Consider the following 17,888-nt stretch of genomic DNA (forward strand, 5'->3'; position numbering starts at 1 on the left):
CTATCAGTGTATTTTCTCACATTTTAGACCGATTGTACCCTCTAAAAATTGAAAGTGAATTCGCTTGAACGGAAACCAAGATCATTATCAAATTGCGCTACGCAAGACCCCAACGAAGAAAACACACTATTGTAAATAAATGTTCTGATGACAATGACATTAAATAGTGCAATCAACAAATAAATTGTGCTAACCTCAATTACTAGTGGTTTTCGGTTGATTAAAATTTGGGAACATCATCCGAAAACATTGGGAGATTTCACTGAAAAAAAAAAAAAAAAAAAAACCTTGCGGAACACACTTGCCACACAAGGCATCGGTAATTCGATGAATCTGACAGACAAAAAAAAAAAATACTCGCCCATAAGTCAAAACAATTTTTCACTATGAACAATCATTGCTAATCGAATTAGGAATGAATTTTACCTTTTGAAAGCACTGTAAAAAAAAAACGAACTAATTATATACTAAATTACTGCACTGCTCTACCATGGTAAAAAAAAAAAAAAAGTAATAGGTTGATTACGTAAATTTAAGGCTTCTTTCTTGAAAATGATCATTTCCTGGTCTTTATATATATGTTCGAAATGTTTAAGATACAGTAGAAGCTGTTTATACATTAAAAAGTCAAACTATATCACTATCACTCGCAGTTCCCAACACACCACATATACACAATAGTTTTAGCTTCAGAAACAACCGAATGTTTTTCTGTGGATTTCTGTCTTTAATACGAATTCATTTGCTATATCACGCAGATATAACAAATTTGTTAAGTCTTTCCTAGTGAATCTGAAGAACAGCAACATGATTAACCCCTTCAGTGTGGGTGGCGAGTTAACTCGTGTCTTCAAAACGACCTGCTGTGTGGATGGCGTATATATACGCTTTCATTTTGCTTTGGCTATTTTGTATTGCGTATGGCGAATATACTTGCCCATAGTATGAGTAATGTTATCCCGACAATATTTAGCGAGTTTGCGCTCAGCTGGTTTCAATTGTTGCTTAATTAAAAAAAAAGAGGAGGAAAAATAAAAAATAAAATAGAGTTTGGGCTTCGTCAAATATAGTTTTCATTCTTTGTTTTGTTTGAGAGCAGAGTTTTGTTTGAGAGGCTTTAAAACGATACTTCAACTATGCTGACATCGAGGAAGAGTTATTAGTTAGTGATTCTGATGTAAGTGAATTTGAAACAGATTTAGAAGCAACATCCAAAGTTAAAAAAAAAAAAAAAAAAAAAAAAAAAAAAAAAAAAAAAAAAAAACTTTTTACAGCGGTTCGCATCTGAAAATTACGCACTGAAGGGGTTAAGTCTACTCTGAGTCACAGTGTTTCTAAGATAAGTCTTTAATCGACGCAGAGCTGAAAACGTTCTTTTAGCAGTAGCCGTTGTAGCGGGTAAAAGTAAATGTAGTTGCAGCAAAGTTTTAATTTCAGAGAAGAGGTGTCACATATTCTCCATACTACTTAGGATATCAACGTCGTCTTGCACTGAAACATCTGACATCGTTTATAACATCACACAACATTCTTAGCTGAACTCGATGTCTACTTTCGTCCAAATCATCGTTATACGTATCAAGTACATATCTCAGTTCTTCATACTATATATCACGTGCGGCTTTCACAATAAGTTTCTCTGTGTGTAACGCTGTATTCACGTCCTGTTGGTCAAACCGTCTTTCGATCTCACCACAAACTGTATCCAATAGTCTATACCAGATTTCTACTTTATACAACTGTTTCACATCATTAAAAGTGTGGTTTGGAGAGCCATCGTCCAATCGTCTCGGAATTTTTCGCTGACGCGGCAGAGTTGGTTCTTTCACGCCTAACAACTCTCTTTTTGTCGAGCATTAGTCCAAACCCTGTCAAAATGTTCATCTGTTCGAAGATTGGTGAGAGTATCTCTTGTTCGTTTCGCTGCGTCAATAGCCTCAGAAAGACACAAAGCAGGATGTTTTAGAAGTTTACACAGTTCTACACAAAGCTCAAATACATGGAGAAAAATGTTTTACTTTCATGTTACGCATCAAGCCACCAGCGACAGACCCACCTGTATTTGTATCATCATGTATATTTTTCAGTTTCCAATAACGGCTCGTAGTTCTTCAGAACACTGTCAAACGACAGAGCTTTTACAATCCATCTGTTCGGACATAAAGGTCTCAACGAGACACTTGAACAACTGTAATTCGTTTCCGACAAGCCCTTTTGAATATTCGTAAAATTAGCTAAACGCGTCGGTGAGTCTCTTATTAAATTTACAAGCGCACGCACGAATTCAAGAACATCTCTAAGAATTTGTCGTGCTGCCCACTGTAAAGCTAAATGTAAAGACTGGGTAGTACAGTGAATATAGAGAGCCTTTAGTTGTACTTTTATTTTAGCTTGGACTCCAGAGTAACAACCGGATATATTACTAGCTCCACCATAACCCTGTCCCCTGCAGTTTTATAATGATAGATCCATTCGTATAAACACATCTGTAGTCACTGCTGTTAATGTAGATGCATCAATTCCTTCTACTTTATAGAAACCGATGAAATCCTCGTATATTTCGCATGCTTCATTTACATAACGAATACACAAGCTCACTTGCTCCTGACGCGAAATGGCTGAAGTTTCGTCAACAATAAGAAAAATACTTTTGCTTGTACTATCCCAAAACTATGACAACTCTCTTGCATTCTTTCTTGTCTCAATTTTTAGAAAACTGTAAAGATACCTCTTTCACATGATTGCTCTAAGGGGAGATAAAAGAGAAGGAGGGAAGTGAGAATGATACGTAGCCTTCTTTCCATCCACATGTGCAATTGTACGAATATAATCCAAGGCAGCAAGATGTTACTGGTTCTTTTACCATATACTTGCTTTGTTCGGAAGTTTTTCTTTGGCTTCACAGGACACCGGCAGAAGTTGACCTTACCTCGCTTTTCTACTATGTTCTTTCTTCTGCGGCACGGGACACGCTGAGCTAACAGGTTATTGTACCCTCTTTTCCATCTGCAGTTGTTTTAATCCACATTGTTTTGGACATGCGCATTTTAAAACTGATCTAGCATTAAAAGAATGCTGGAATCTAGCTCTTTGTATCTATGGTTTACCAAAATCTGAGAATCTTGAATTTTTCTTTTCCAGCTGTTGCCTATGTATGGTTCACTAATTTTGACCCAAGCATATTGAACATTATAGATGAAAACTTAACACCATTAAAACACACACACAATTATATATATTTATATATATGAGAGAGAAAATTAAATACGATAAACATTTAGCAATGTATTTCAGTTCTTTGTATCTGAGAGGTAGTTTTCCCTGAAAGTTAAGATTCTTTGGATATTGTTTGGTGCTCCGAAAGTGTGGGGGGAATGCCATGTTTGCCCCCCCAGGCAAGTGACCCCTTTTGCCCCATGGCTCAGGCGCCTATGATTGCCGTTTATGTGAAGAAGTATGCTTCTTTCTATGGTGTGAAACTACGGTAGACTTGCAAATCACGCGAATTAAATACTCAAATTTGTAGTAGTACAACTAACTCCTGATTACAATAGATTAATTATAGCAAAGTGTCTGTTCCTCTATGGTAATACAAACTGAAACTTGTAAACATTAATTTGAACCACTTGCAGTTGGAATCGAGGGGTTAACGGAGCTGTGACTTATTCGTGGGACGCTTAGTCGACTGATTTTTTTTTTTTTTTTTTTAACCCTTTTTACTGTATGAAAATCAGTATTGAAACCAGAAGTTTTAGTAAATTCAAGTGCTTTCAATTTTGTTGTATCGATTAAAAAGAAAAAAATAATCTCTTGTCGTTTCTATTCTATGGTGATAAATTTTAAAACTGGGAATTGTTGGTTTGAATAGTTACCGGAAGAGATGGAACCTATTCTTGGGAAGCTGAATCGATTGTAAGAACTGCCTCGCGATCTCTATTTTTTTCACTAGGAAATTTGTATTGAAATTGGACGTAGTAGTAAATTTCAACCAGTTCCGGTTTTGGTAGAGTACTGCGGGTTGATGGTTGTTCACTTGAGACCTTGAATGGATTGCAGAAAACCATCTGTAACTATTACAATTTTTGTTCAATGAAAATATTGAAATCGAAAATGGATGAGTAACTTCCGGTTTGAATATAGGGTTAATGAAGAAGAAACATATTTCTGGGAAGAAATGGCAGAGAACCACATCTTGATATCTCTTACAAATTTTCCATTGTCAATCTGAAACCTGTGATAACAGTAAATATGAGCCACTTCCGGTTATGGTAGAGTATTGTGGATAACCGATGTTCCTGCTGTTACTGTTTTCCTTCTATGGCGATAAGTTGAAACTGGAAATGGCTAATTTAAACCACTTCCGGCTTGAATAGAGGGCTGGAACGCTCTTGGGACACTGAATAGACTGGGAAAAAAAACTATCTACACCCTCCATTCCAAAAGAAACCGAACTTTTGAAAACAAATAGTACCACTAGTGCCATCTGTTGTAATATTTTACCGGTAGATGGCATAGACCCTCATTGACAACTGGTATAAATGTCATGACATTTGGATGCACGGCAACAAAGTTATTGCGTTTCAACTGTCAGTGTGTTGTGTACATCGGTCGGAAAATGAGTTTCAAACAACGAGCAGCAATTGAGTTTTGTGTTAAACTGGGTAAAACTTTTATTGAAACGCACCTAATGCTACAAAATGCATATGGTGATGAGTGTCTATCCCGTACGCAAGTTTACGAGTGGTTCAGGCGATTCAAATCGGGTAGAGAGACGCTGGATGATGATGAAAGATCAGGCCGTCCCAGAACCGGATTATCGGAAGAAAACATCGAAAAAGTGCGTGAATTCATCAAACATAACAAAAAAATCGTCGGTGAAAGTTATTGAAATGGAATTAGGCATTCCTCAAACAACCGCATACCGCATTTTGACCGAAGTTTTGGGCCTTAAGAAGGTTAATTCGCGGTTTGTACCACACAAACTCACCGAAGACCAAAAAGTTGATCGAATTGCGCATTGCAAAGACATCGTTAAAAGTGCTCGGCAGGATCGAAACTTCTTGAAATCGATTGTAACTGGTGACGAGACGCGGTGTTTTGAATATGAGCCCGAAACAAAGCGGCAAAGTGCTGAATGGAGAGCGCCGGATGAAGGAACACCCAAAAAAAAGTCGCTTGGTGAAGTCAAAAGTCACGGTGATGCTGATTTGTTTTTACGATTCAAAAGGAATTATCCACAAAGAATTTGTTCAGCCCGGCCAGACAGTCACTGGAGAGTTTTACTTGGGCGTCATGAAGCGTTTGCTGGCAAGAATTCGTCGTATTCGGCCCGAATATCGCGAAATCGGCAGTTGGACTCTTTTGGACGATAATGCACCATCACATCGTTCGCGACTTGTAACTGAATTTTTGGCCAAAAATCACATTATTCGGTTGCATCATCCGCCCTATTCACCAGATTTCACTCCGCGCGATTTCTATCTGTTCCCGAAACTGCATTTGGCGATTAAAGGAAAGTGGCACGCATCGATTGATGCCATTAAGAAGGCGACGACCGCCGTCCTAAAGACCATTCAATTAAGGACATGGAGAAGTCGTTTGACAACTTGTTGGAGCGTGCAAATGTGTGTATCGATGCAGAAGGGGAATACATTGATTAATAAAAATGATTTGTTCCAAAATGTACATTGCTTTTTTTTTTTTTTTTTAAACGTTCGGTTTCTTTTGGAATGGAGGGTGTATCATCGTTTTTGCTCTGATACTAGTCGTCAGACAGCCGTTCTACAAGATCTCCGACACATACGCATAACATAGGTTTAGAAATCTAAGAGTGGAAATTGAATATATTCTATTGGTTCTAGCAAACTGCTGACTCGCTGTATATTACCGTTTGTGCTCCATGGTGATAAACGATGTAACCAGAATCTCTATAACCTCTACCACTTCTGGATTATGAATCTAACCATGTTCCAAAACCGTGCCTCTCGCTATTTTGTACTACTTTTGCTCTGACGCATGTCACTTTCAAGCTTGAAAAACCTTTATCCGAAGATTTTGCTTGTAATGTAATCTTACGTTATGCAATTTATTTTACTTGAATATGAAAATTACGAAGGCTTTTCGCCTTTGCCATACAATGGCTTGTTCTTTATTCGCGCGAAAATATCTTTTTTCAAGATAACAAAAAAGGTGGGTAAAGATCGTTTTTTTTTTTTTTTTTTTTTTTTTTTTTTTTTTTTTTTTTTTTTTTTTTTGTCTATGTTAGTCATAAAAACCAATTGAAATAGAAGGCACCTACAATGCTTGTTCCTCACGTGGAAAAAGGTTTATGGACAAGATTTGGAACGCATATATAAAAACTTTCCCTCGTTTACAAGATTACTTGTTGATACAAGTTTGATTTCACTAGTTACGTAATCCGAACATAAATCGTCCCTTTCGCAAAGTTGACAAGTCAAATTTTCTTGCCTCAAGCGTATGCATTCACTCAATTCATGCAAATAGTTCGGCGATATACTTAATACAAAATCGGAAATTAAATCACAGAATGCCCTCCTTTAGAAGCGGAATTTTTGGGAGCTTTAACACTTGCACTTTATATATATAGTTTATATACCTGGCTTCATTTAACTTGAGGGCCCTGTGACGTATTCTATTCTTGGCAATGTTAACTACCTACCCACCCTACTTAACATAAATATTTCAAAGAGAAACTATAAAACCTCAGCACGAGCCACGTGCTATGTTCATATAATCATTTCAAACGGTTCAGCAGTCTTGTCATAAGACGACACACAACATCAAGTTCATTATACATGTATAGATTCTTTCATACCCGATCCCTTAAATCTTCACTTCATGTTACCATTCCATTAAACGCTTCAGACTATTCTTAATATCAAGTTTTATACCTTCAGGTACAGACTACGTCCCAGCCACCTTTATCAAAGTTATAATTGTTTCGTAATGTAATTAATTTTCAAACAATGATTGAAGATTATAGTCGTGCTTTAGGTACTTCACGACTACATTCGAAATATCTATCACCCCCTAACATTCTACTCTTTCCTACCAACATTTGTCAGATTAAAATATTTTTTGTATGCATTTTAAATATTTCATTCTTGCCTTCCACTAGACAATAGAATGGTTTAAAACTTTGTATATATATATAAAAAAAAATATGCTAAATTACTGTGCATCCCCTCCCCTCTTGACATTTCAATACACTAATTTACATATCTCGACCCTGTAATATCTTTGGGAACTTGAAGTTTCAACCGTACCTGTCCCACCTATTATTGAACTAGACCTCACTACAGAAAAAATCTTATGGTGCAACACAGCTATACAGTTTCCTTTCTCCCAGATTTAAATCACATTTAAGTACTTAAACCTTGGAAGCAGCTATTATTTTTCATAGAATATCCTAAAGTATTTCCAATTTAGTCTTAAATCTTGACAATTAACGCCAAATCAATTTGTGACGTTTTAATTCGAAGTTCTAGTTTAAATTTACATAATCACATTTGCATATATACGCATTCTGAACAATGCAGTGCAGAATTCAAGATACGACAGCTTCGCACAGATATTAATGTTCCGATATGGCCTTTTAAAACTAAAAGATTAATGATGAAAGAATATAATTAAGGAAATAATTAGTGAAATTGCAAAGCAGGAAGGAAATCCGATAAACTTTCGAACACTCACGGAGTTAAGCACATATTCTCTGAAGCAGTAACTGGTGCTACTATTACTGATAACTAGCCTTAGAAAAGGCAAAATTTGGAGAAATTATCGTTATCAATATAACTGAAAAATATCAGTTTTAAATATAAAACATTTAGAATTACATACATTTAGGTCTAGATAAAAATTTACCATTTCCTTATTCGAAAGAGTTCATAAGAATCTGGGTATAGATTTTGATGTATAGAAATTTTAAGCTAACTGAAAAGGTTTAAGGCTAGTTTTAGACGGAAGCATTTCTCGTAGCAAAAATCGTATCATCGATATCCTACCGTGTAAAGTAGCAAATGCTATAGCATTTCCCATGCTATGGCATATCCTATGGCATTTCTGGTCGATAGAACCTGCTCTATTTCGTAGCATTTTTCCCAGCATTTCTGCTCCGATTGCAGCGTCGTGGTGTGTTAAAAGGAAACGAAAGATTTTGTGTAAAATATCCGTGCTCTTTGTTTTGTGTGGAAAATTGAATTGTAGTAAAGAATGAGTTGGAGTAGGGATACTATGATTATGTTGATTAAAAAATATGAGGAACATCCTTGTTTGTACAAAGTTAAAAGCGTGCAGTTTCACTATACGGATCCACACAGAAATTAATTTTTAAAAATACTTTCTCGTTTCATTTATTGTACCTTCAGCAATCATTTTTGAGGTGTGCACTACATTCTCCGGTGCAGGTTCACTTTAACAGGTCTTCTTCAAGCCAGCTGGCAACGTGTAGTTTTACTATACGGATCCATAGTATAAGTAGTAGTAGTAGTAGTAGTATGAGGAGGAGGAGTAAGTAGTAGTAGGTGTATTAGTAGTAGGAGGAGTAAGTAGTAGTAGTAGTAGAAGTACTTAGTAATAGTAACAGTAGGAGTAGGTATAGTAAGGGTAGTAGCAGTAGTAGTACTTGTAGCAGCAGCAGCAGCAGTAGTGGGAACGGGTTAGAAGCTCCGAAGGGGTTGGTTGGGTTCTGTTCTCGATACAAAATGTGGAAATTACAGACTTTCCAAAATTTTATGGCAGCCTATTGAAGATTACGTGCATTTCAGGTTCGACTTTAATTTCTATATTTCCACGTAAATACGCATCTCAGATGTAAGTGCACACCATATTTCCATTACTTATAGGCCTACACTGCTCTATTAAAATATTAAAAATTTCTTCTGTAAATTTTAAAATCTATGAATCTATATAATATGACTGCACCGTTAAAAGTCCTTTGTATGATAAGCATATGCGAAAAAGGGCTTTAGAAGAAATAATGACTGAAATATCTGTTTTTAGTTTTGGAGCCATAATTGCGTTCTTCTGCAGTGATTTGTTTGCTACGTCACGACAAAATGCTTATCAAAATGCTACCGTCTAAAACCACAATATACTTTTGATGCCATAGAATATTATAAGAGATTTTTGGCAGCACATCTGCTACGATAAATGCTTTCGTCTAAAACTAGCCTAAGTTAGGGAGAAGAAATAACGCAGCTCAGAATTAGATTAATTTCTTATAACTAAAAATTGTAGAATTTAGACAGAAAATTGTTTCAGGCAAAATTTCGGAATGGCTGTATGTTTACAGTTGCTGTTACATCAGTGTCATCTGCATTTTTCTATCAGTTACTTCAATTCTGCACTTCAGTGTCGAAGTAGATTATTCTTGAGGTGTCCTATATCAAGAGAAATTCTGTATAGTAACTCAATAATACATAGAATCATAGCAAACTTACCAGTTTTTTCTGGTGAAAATTTCTAGAAATGTAATCTTAAATAAGAAACCTATTAACTAAGATAAAAAAAAAAAAAGTGTTGAAATTATTTGTGAACAATATCACACATTATTGCAAATACAAACCCAACATTTCGCTCCCTAGGAATGAATAATTATAATACTGTCATTTACTCGCAGATTCTCTATATCGATGTTTCCCTACAAGGAATGAAATATTAGGTTCTTAATAGCAACATAGTTCGTATGCTGCTGCTTACAAATTGTGTAGCCGATTGTTAATACAAACTAGGTATAATATTTTCCATTCTTACTGTTCCTTACTTTTAGCAACAGGAGTCAATTTGTAAAATAATTTTATTCTTATTTTTCAGGAAGAATTCCGAGAGATGATCCAAGATGAAGGTTTCAAGTGTGTCTCATACGAAAATCTTTCCTGTGGTGTCGTTGCTATACACTCTGGGTTCAAGTTATGAGTGTGATCGAACAGGCTTACTTTTGTTATCACTATTTTATAAAGGTGTTTTCATACTAAGAGAGTGTTTGTAATGTACAAGTTTAATAGTGTTTATTGTAATTATACATATTACAATAAGACATTTCAATCTGAGTTTTTCTTTAAAATCAAAACATTTTTGCTTCTACTGTACAATAACAATATGAGCAGACATTAACGGGTTAACTGCCGATATAATCTCTTATGTATAAAGAAATTTCTTTTATATATACTAACTGGGGAAAACTTACCGATTTAATACCGAAATAGTTATGTGCAACTTCATAAAGTTGATAAACTAAAATAAAATTTGAAAAATTATATCATACAAGAGTGATACCAAGACAGTATGATGTAAGCAGCTTCTACATGTTCTACGACAGCTAAATACATTATGGCACTAAATATATTTTTATACTGATATTTGCAAGAGAACATTAACTACATTATGAACGAAAAGAAAAAAGGAAAATAAAGTGGTTCCCACCTTAGAAATAATTACCACTATTTACATATTTGAAATTTTCAAAACCTTCTTTCCACCTGAGAATGGGCAGTTTGTATTACAGAATTTCAATCTACGATTCTACAGAGGAAATAGCTGAATTACTTAAACCTAACTTTTATACAATCCAAGAACTCGCAATCATTTAATATTTAAAAGATTTTACCAGTGATAATTTCAATACAGTTAACACTTAACTCCAGCATTTATGCCACTCTTCAAGTTTTCTCGACCTATGTTCAATTACTGGGAAGAAAGAAAAGTTAAGTACAACACCGTATTTTAATTTGAAATTTTGAATTCCACAACACTTCAGGATGCTTTTCCATAATCGTGCCAAAAATATGAAATCAGAACTGTAAAAATGAACATTAGATTAGTGCTGATACAAACCGAACAACTATACAGCAGTTGAGTTGTTCTAGGTATTCAGAGAATTACATAAACTTTGAAGTAATTTTCTACAAAGTATTCAACACTTTTCCGAAACAGCTGTCTCACTTAAGAATAAACTTGAGTCAAACTATTTCTCCCCCTCCCCCTTAAAATATAGTTGTTTTTGGATTGTATAAACTTCTTTACAAATAATATTTTCAAAGAACTTACAGCCCCTCCCTTCTCTTAAAATAGCAATTTTCTATAAATGAATGTGCAACTTCCAAGAAACACTAGCAGTACGTATATATACACTGTACATATACATAAACTGCTCAAATTTCACATGATTCGGTGAAACTAGTTAACAAGGAACATTTACTTTTTAACTATTGAAACAAATTCGGTGATCATTAAATAATGTACAAATACAATCCTTGAAAAATCACGAAAGTAGAACATATATATATATATATATTCTTTATTTAATGGATACGGAGAACGAAATTCTACTTGGTTGGAAACCACAAATCACGACACGAAATATCAAAACGATTACATCCTGTATTTACTTAATACCATATCCACTTAATGAAAAAAAAAAAATGAAATAAAAATGACAATGCACACGACGTAATATAGTTAGAATTATTTTCACAACACTCAACTTTATCGTAAGATTGAAATAGTGAAGGCAAGTCTCTAAAGGACAAGCAGGAATAGTGATAATAGCTACAGCCACCGCATCATACCAAAAACTAAGTTAAATCGTAAATTTCGTGATTATAATATTTGTGCTTGCTTGTTATTACACAAAACAATGTTAAATCGGCAGCAAAATTTAAACAGAAAGAAAAAAAAGAAGACAACAGTTTTTAACTTGCTAATATATAGATTTGAAATATTCACAAGAAGCAGAATATTTGCTACAAAAAAAATCACTGGCCTGATATACACAATTTTCTTCCTTTTTATTTGTATGCTATACAAAATATTAAGTAGGCAGTCATAGCTATAAATAGAAGATTTGACAATTTGCACGAACAGGTATCATATACTACAGTATAGTAGTTATATTGATGCACTATCACACTTCATCAATTCAAAATTTCTCCTATTCTTAAGAAAAAAAGAACAAGAAACTATATCAACTGTTATGTTAACTGAAATTTATTGTCACATTAAAGCTTCGACATAAAAAAACAAAAGCATAATGAAATTATTTAAGTAACAAAATTTGTCAAATTTTTCTAACAAAAAAAAAAAACTTTCCATGTGTTATGTGCACACGGGATAGAAAAAGAAAATTAAAAGCTTAATTAACTGAAAAATATTTCCATTCACGCACTAACAGACATTTCAGGAAGCTTAATCTTATATCCTCCTTCACTTGAACACATTTCTTGCTTTTAAATTGAACATTCAACCAGCTCAAAAAAAAAAAGTAAAAAAAAAAAAAACCTTGTCCACTTAAACTGATCTGCTAGGAACAACCTTTGTCAAAATCATCTTCCACTTTCTTTTAAACTAACAAGGAAAAAGAAAGAAATGAACATTCACGCACACACACACACATACATACATGGAAAATATACAAGGTCCGAACATTTTTTTCTCAATACTGCGTCATTCAAGGGGATCAATTTTCTTCTAGGGATGTTTGATTCACTTTCAGATCTAAATGAAAAGCCGTATTCATACATTTTTTTTAAGTATTGTGGAGCAGTTTTTTTTTTATGATTTTGAATATGGAAGGATTTGCTGTGCCGCGTAACTTCAAGCAAACTATTGCAATATGCACCAATAACCAAACTTCAAAATAAATTTGTGAGATGTCTTTCAGTTTTTTTTTTTTTTAATGTAAGTAATCAGTCCAGTGGGATAGTGGTGAATAAAATTCTGAAATTTTAAATCCCCTCATGTCACCCACATATCAAACACTGTCCCTAATTTCCCCCATCTCACGTGCATGGCGTAAAGATCGTGGCACAGGGACGGAACATTTAACCGCTCTTGAAAAGGAGAATTGCCACCTGGCCGAGATAGAAGTAGATGAAATGCCTGGTTTCATGGGTTACGTAGCTACCAAAATTTCGTCCTACGATGCAATGCCAGGTGGGGTTGTACTTCTTGTCAAATTCTTTCTTGATATATGCAGCTATGTCCTAGAATGAAAATAGAGAAAAATTAATCGATCAAACTCATTCGGAATCAAATATTGCTACAAATTTAGTGTTTCAGATTACTCTAATATCCATGTAGGTTTGGAAATTTAGATTTTTTTTTTTTTAAGGTCTTTTTCAAAACCAAACTTTTCCTCTCCACTGCTTCGGAGGTTAATCAAGAACAGCCTTGAGAACAGGGTTAAATAATTTGTTAATTTTTAAATCTGAATTATTTTGACTTTATTTTTAAGAGTGAATACGATTTAAATAATATTCCTTGTTCAATTAGTCAACTACGGAGGTTTCAGGTTTCTTATATGATGTTAGAATAATAACCGAGATCTGACGTTTCCTGATATTTGTGGTTTCCAAAATGTTTCTTACGTGAGTTACTTAGGAGGAGTATATTAAAATATGCATGTACAGAACATGCTACCACTTAGCATTACGTTGCACAACGAGTATATATCATTTTTAACACTTGAGCTACCATGTGTATGGATTTCTATACACACGGCTCCTTCATGCAGCGCCTCGTGTATGATTTTCCATACACACACACATATATATATACAGGGTGCGGCACGTAAAACCGGCCCGTCGTAATATTCTGGTATATTGTGTTTTTGGGCCCATATTTGAGACGACAGTGAACAGTGACGTGTACATAGGAATCCTGGAGGAGTTTTATACACACTTAACCGAAGAGGAGCGTCAGTTATGTTACTTTCAGCAGGACGGTGCAACATGCCACACATCAGCTGCATCATTGTCCCTTGTGCACGAGATGTTTACACCAGAGAGGACAATCAGCAAAGGCTTGTGGCCTCTCGGTCACCAGACTTGTCCACGTGTGACTTTTACTTATGGGGACTGTTAAAGGAAAGAGTATACGAGACAAATCCACACACAATTGAACTCAAGACCAGGATCCAGGATGTCACCAATAGCATTACAACACAAGAACTGACAAGGGTATATATGAATCTTCTCAATCGTGCTCACATGTGTGTTGAAGTGGGCGGAGGACACTTTCAGCACCTGCTGTGAAGGTGAGTAGTCATATTCAATACATTACATTTCATTTTATGTGTTCACTTTACGGGCCGCTTTTACGTGCCGCACCCTGTATATATATATATATAATCACTTTTTCACGTTCGCTCTATAAGCGTGTATGCTATTACATATGGCGTAGCAGTCGACATTTAATATCCTCGCCGCGTGTATGCAAAACCATACACAAAGAGAGTTATTCATTTATGGGGTTAAAACAAAGTATTGGTGGCGGACTGCTGCCCGTTGCGCACAGATGAGAAAGATCAAAATATATATATATAGTGACGGTACGTGTTAAACATGTAACATTTATTATGAAGGTAAGTATTAAATGATTATCGAGATATGCAAGTTAAATACTGGCAGAACCGTTTCTGGTGTTTAGAAAAAAAAATTTACATGGCCCCCTTATTCAATTTTTTGACTTGAATTTAAAATTGACTTCAAGATTGCTAGAATTAAGATACTACACAATAATATATGCGCTTCTATTTCTATTACCCCTATCCAAGGTATGGTCTCCCTCCCTCCAGCCGTTCCCAATTTACAAGTCTTCTTACAGACCTTTGCCTCATGCTATAAACGCATTAAAACTATGTTAGAGCATCATTTAATATTATTCAATTGAGCTAACTTTTCTCATGGGTTACTTTAGTCTAATACGGAACCATTTTAAGGGGATGAGTAAAGAAACCATTTGGAATCGAGAAATAAGGACTACTCCATTACGAAAAAATTTTAAACTGACACACAATCATAGTCAACGTCTTGCGAATAAAATCAGAAAAATAAACACACTGCTGAACAAGACTGCACTTATTTAATATAAAAACACATTTACACTTGACGTTTCGATATATATAAGAATGGAGAAATATTATTGATAAATACAGAAAAATGTATATGAATTAATATATTCAATGGTTGCTTGCTCCTTGTTTCTTTCTGGTAAAATGTTATGTTGTCCCATTGGTCAGTTCAGATAGATTTCCACGCTTCTGATTGGCTGTTTGAACGGGCCAATGAGAGAGCAGATAGGGATATGAATTGTGTATATATACTTGAGTAATTTTTTGTATCACTCAGTGTACGTCTGATGAGGATATTGGCTAGAAGATCGAAACGTCACGTGTAAATGTGTTTTTATATTAAATAAGTGCAGTCTTGTTCAGCAGTGTGTTTATTTTTCTGAAAAATTTTTATGCTCCTTTCATCGTAATTTTCTCACAATGAATATCAATATATTTTGCTTTCGAATTGTAAAATTATTCAGGGTAAACTTTCACATCAGCAGGAACTGTGTACGAATATAAATATTTGATTTCAAATGATCTGCACTCAGTACGACAAAAATAATGGTTTTAATCAATAGCTTTTTCTTTCTTTCTTTTTAAATTTATTTTTCTTCCTATTCAACTGAACCGGACATTTCCTAAACTAACTGAAATGTCCATTCTTAGCACGGGAAGAACAAGTTCATGGCAAATATATGAAATATATATATTTTGAGTTTTTGAATCGAAATGAAAAACCTAACTCGACCCACGTGCTATCTTCAAAAAATCCTTTCAAACGTTCAGCCATTGTTTGCGAAAAATCTACTCCTTCCTCGCCTTAGAATATGCATTTTAATCCAAGTGTGGATCTAATGATATAAATACCCAGGAATCAACTCAATTTATATTTAAAAACTGATTTTAAAGTATTCAGTGTCCTCACATTCACTAAGTTTTAAATACGTTCGTACTTTAGAGCCAGAATTCGGAAACCCTATGATATAAAATATATATTTCCAATGAGTATTTTATGTATCATCCGCCGAACTTCACGAACTCGTGAGATACAAGTTTGTCAAATTTTAAACCCCTCCCTCCTTAACATACGCATTTTGCTGAAAGCGACAGGTAAAAAAAATTGCTCGAGTCAAATGCTATGCTCAAAAATTCATTCCAAACAGAACACCCATTTTTCCGAGATGATTAACTAGAACATTGATTTATGTTTATATATTGACAAAATAGAACAGCTTTTAAAACACTGTAGTGATCTCTATTTGCAATCAAGTAGGTAATATACAGTTTAATCTTCCAAACATGAGGGTACGTGATATATTTTACCGCCCCCCCCTCTTCTGTTGCTTTAGAATAAGAATTTTAATGGAGGCTTTAAAAAAATCAATCCAAGCGCTAATTACCTTTAAAAAATCATTTCAAACTCTCCAGCCGTTTTCTCGTGATGATTCGAAAACACGGTAATCTGGAGGGGGAGGATTTCCTTCCTCTCTTAGAAATGGAATTTTTGAAAACAAACAAATGTCCAATTATTTTCAATGAATTTATATACAAGTTCAATTTCCGTAACTTGAGAGATTCTTGGAACATATTTTGGCATAAATTTTGATCCTTTCCCCATAGCATGCATGTTTTAATCAAAAAAACATAAGCCAGTTTGAGATAGGAACTATGTGCAGAACTTAATTACAAACGCTTCAGCCCGTTATATATACACACACACACAGGGTGTTCATTTATTATGTAGGCCAAATCCACTGGTGAAGTCTTCAACACCTAAGAAAGAAAAAAAAAAAAGTATATGAACAGGGTGAAAAACACGTTGTTTCAAAGTTACGAGATGTTGAAATCGAGAAAATTGGAACTGAACCTGCCTAGCTCGAAAACAGATATTAGAAGCGGTTAAATAAATATTAGAGGGACTAGTACACTGTCTAAATAACCATGTTTCAGAGTTGGTACACATCGGCGCAATGGATTTTAGAGAGAGAACTGCAGTATAGATTCCGCTCTTCCACCTCTCTAAAATCATGTGCGCCGGTACAACCCAACTCAAACTTGCTTATTTAAATAGTGTACTAGTTCCTCTAATATTACTTTAACCGCCTTTCATATCTCTGTTTTCGAGCTAGGCAGCCTCAAAGTTATAATTTTCTCGAGTTCGGCATCTCGTAACTCTGAAACAACGTGTTTTTCACCCTATGTTCTTATACAGTAGACTTTAGGTGTGAGGATTTTACCAGTGGATTTTGGCTACATAAATGAACACCATGTATATACAACTGGATTGAAGTTTTCACTTCGAGTCCTGTACAATATGAAATGATTAAATCAGTATATTGTCGAAACTTCTTGGTCCATTAACTGTAATCTAAACATATACTTGTTTATACTTGAATTATTAGGATTCTACCATCATACAGATTAAGATGCGAGTTTCAGACATTTTATTAGTGCCCCAGAATGGTCCAACATCACATTTTCAGGCCTCCCAGCAGGACATAGAAAAAATATAGGACAGTTTGGTTTATACAATGGAATATTATGCTCTGAAGCACAGAAAAAAAAATACCATAACATTTAACACTTTTAAATTGCCGTTAGTCATATATAATTTTGAATACGTAAATTTAATTAATGCATGCAAAGTATTAACTATTTCTCTACCTTCCTACTATCCTTCTAGTTCTTTTATTTACAGATGAACTTTATTTTGTTATTATTTTTCATTACTTCATATCTTTCTAATGGAAAAAGGATGATTCATAACTTATTTCTCTGTAATGAAATGTTTGAATCTATTTAACATTGAATTATTTGATCAATGTATTTCCCTCTGAAATAAATAACGTAACAGCATTTCATACATCATAGCTCTGCAAATTTTATATATATATATACAACTTCTACAACGGTTATATAACAAATTTCACGATATTTTCAGTTCATAAATAATTCCCAGGACATTCCTAGGATTTTCACCATTTGTCTGCTTTCCATAACTTTTCCAAAGAGTTTCCACGACACACTTTTATTT

The 17,888-nt window shown here is 34.6% G+C and overlaps 2 protein-coding genes across 4 annotated transcripts in view; one reads left to right on the top strand and one right to left on the bottom strand.

Moving 5' to 3' along the window:
* Positions 1-10,065, top strand: part of Coq5 (ubiquinone biosynthesis protein COQ3, mitochondrial) — a 383,113-nt gene extending 373,048 nt beyond the window's left edge. Inside the window, exon 6 of the mRNA XM_081768185.1 lies at positions 9,835-10,065. Within this exon, the coding sequence (XP_081624311.1) occupies positions 9,835-9,936 (102 nt within the window). The 3' untranslated portion in view covers positions 9,937-10,065. The remainder of the gene's footprint in view (positions 1-9,834) is intronic.
* Positions 10,003-17,888, bottom strand: part of LOC145692749 (dynein light chain 1, cytoplasmic) — a 63,758-nt gene continuing 55,872 nt past the window's right edge. For all 3 annotated transcript variants that reach the window (XM_081768186.1, XM_081768188.1, XM_081768187.1), the window contains one exon: positions 10,003-13,001. In XM_081768186.1, the coding sequence (XP_081624312.1) occupies positions 12,840-13,001 (162 nt within the window). In that variant the 3' untranslated portion in view covers positions 10,003-12,839. The remainder of the gene's footprint in view (positions 13,002-17,888) is intronic.

Source organism: Thermobia domestica, chromosome 8 (assembly GCF_964235325.1).
Source record: "Thermobia domestica chromosome 8, izTheDome1.hap1.1, whole genome shotgun sequence".
NCBI classification, from domain to species: domain Eukaryota; kingdom Metazoa; phylum Arthropoda; class Insecta; order Zygentoma; family Lepismatidae; genus Thermobia; species Thermobia domestica.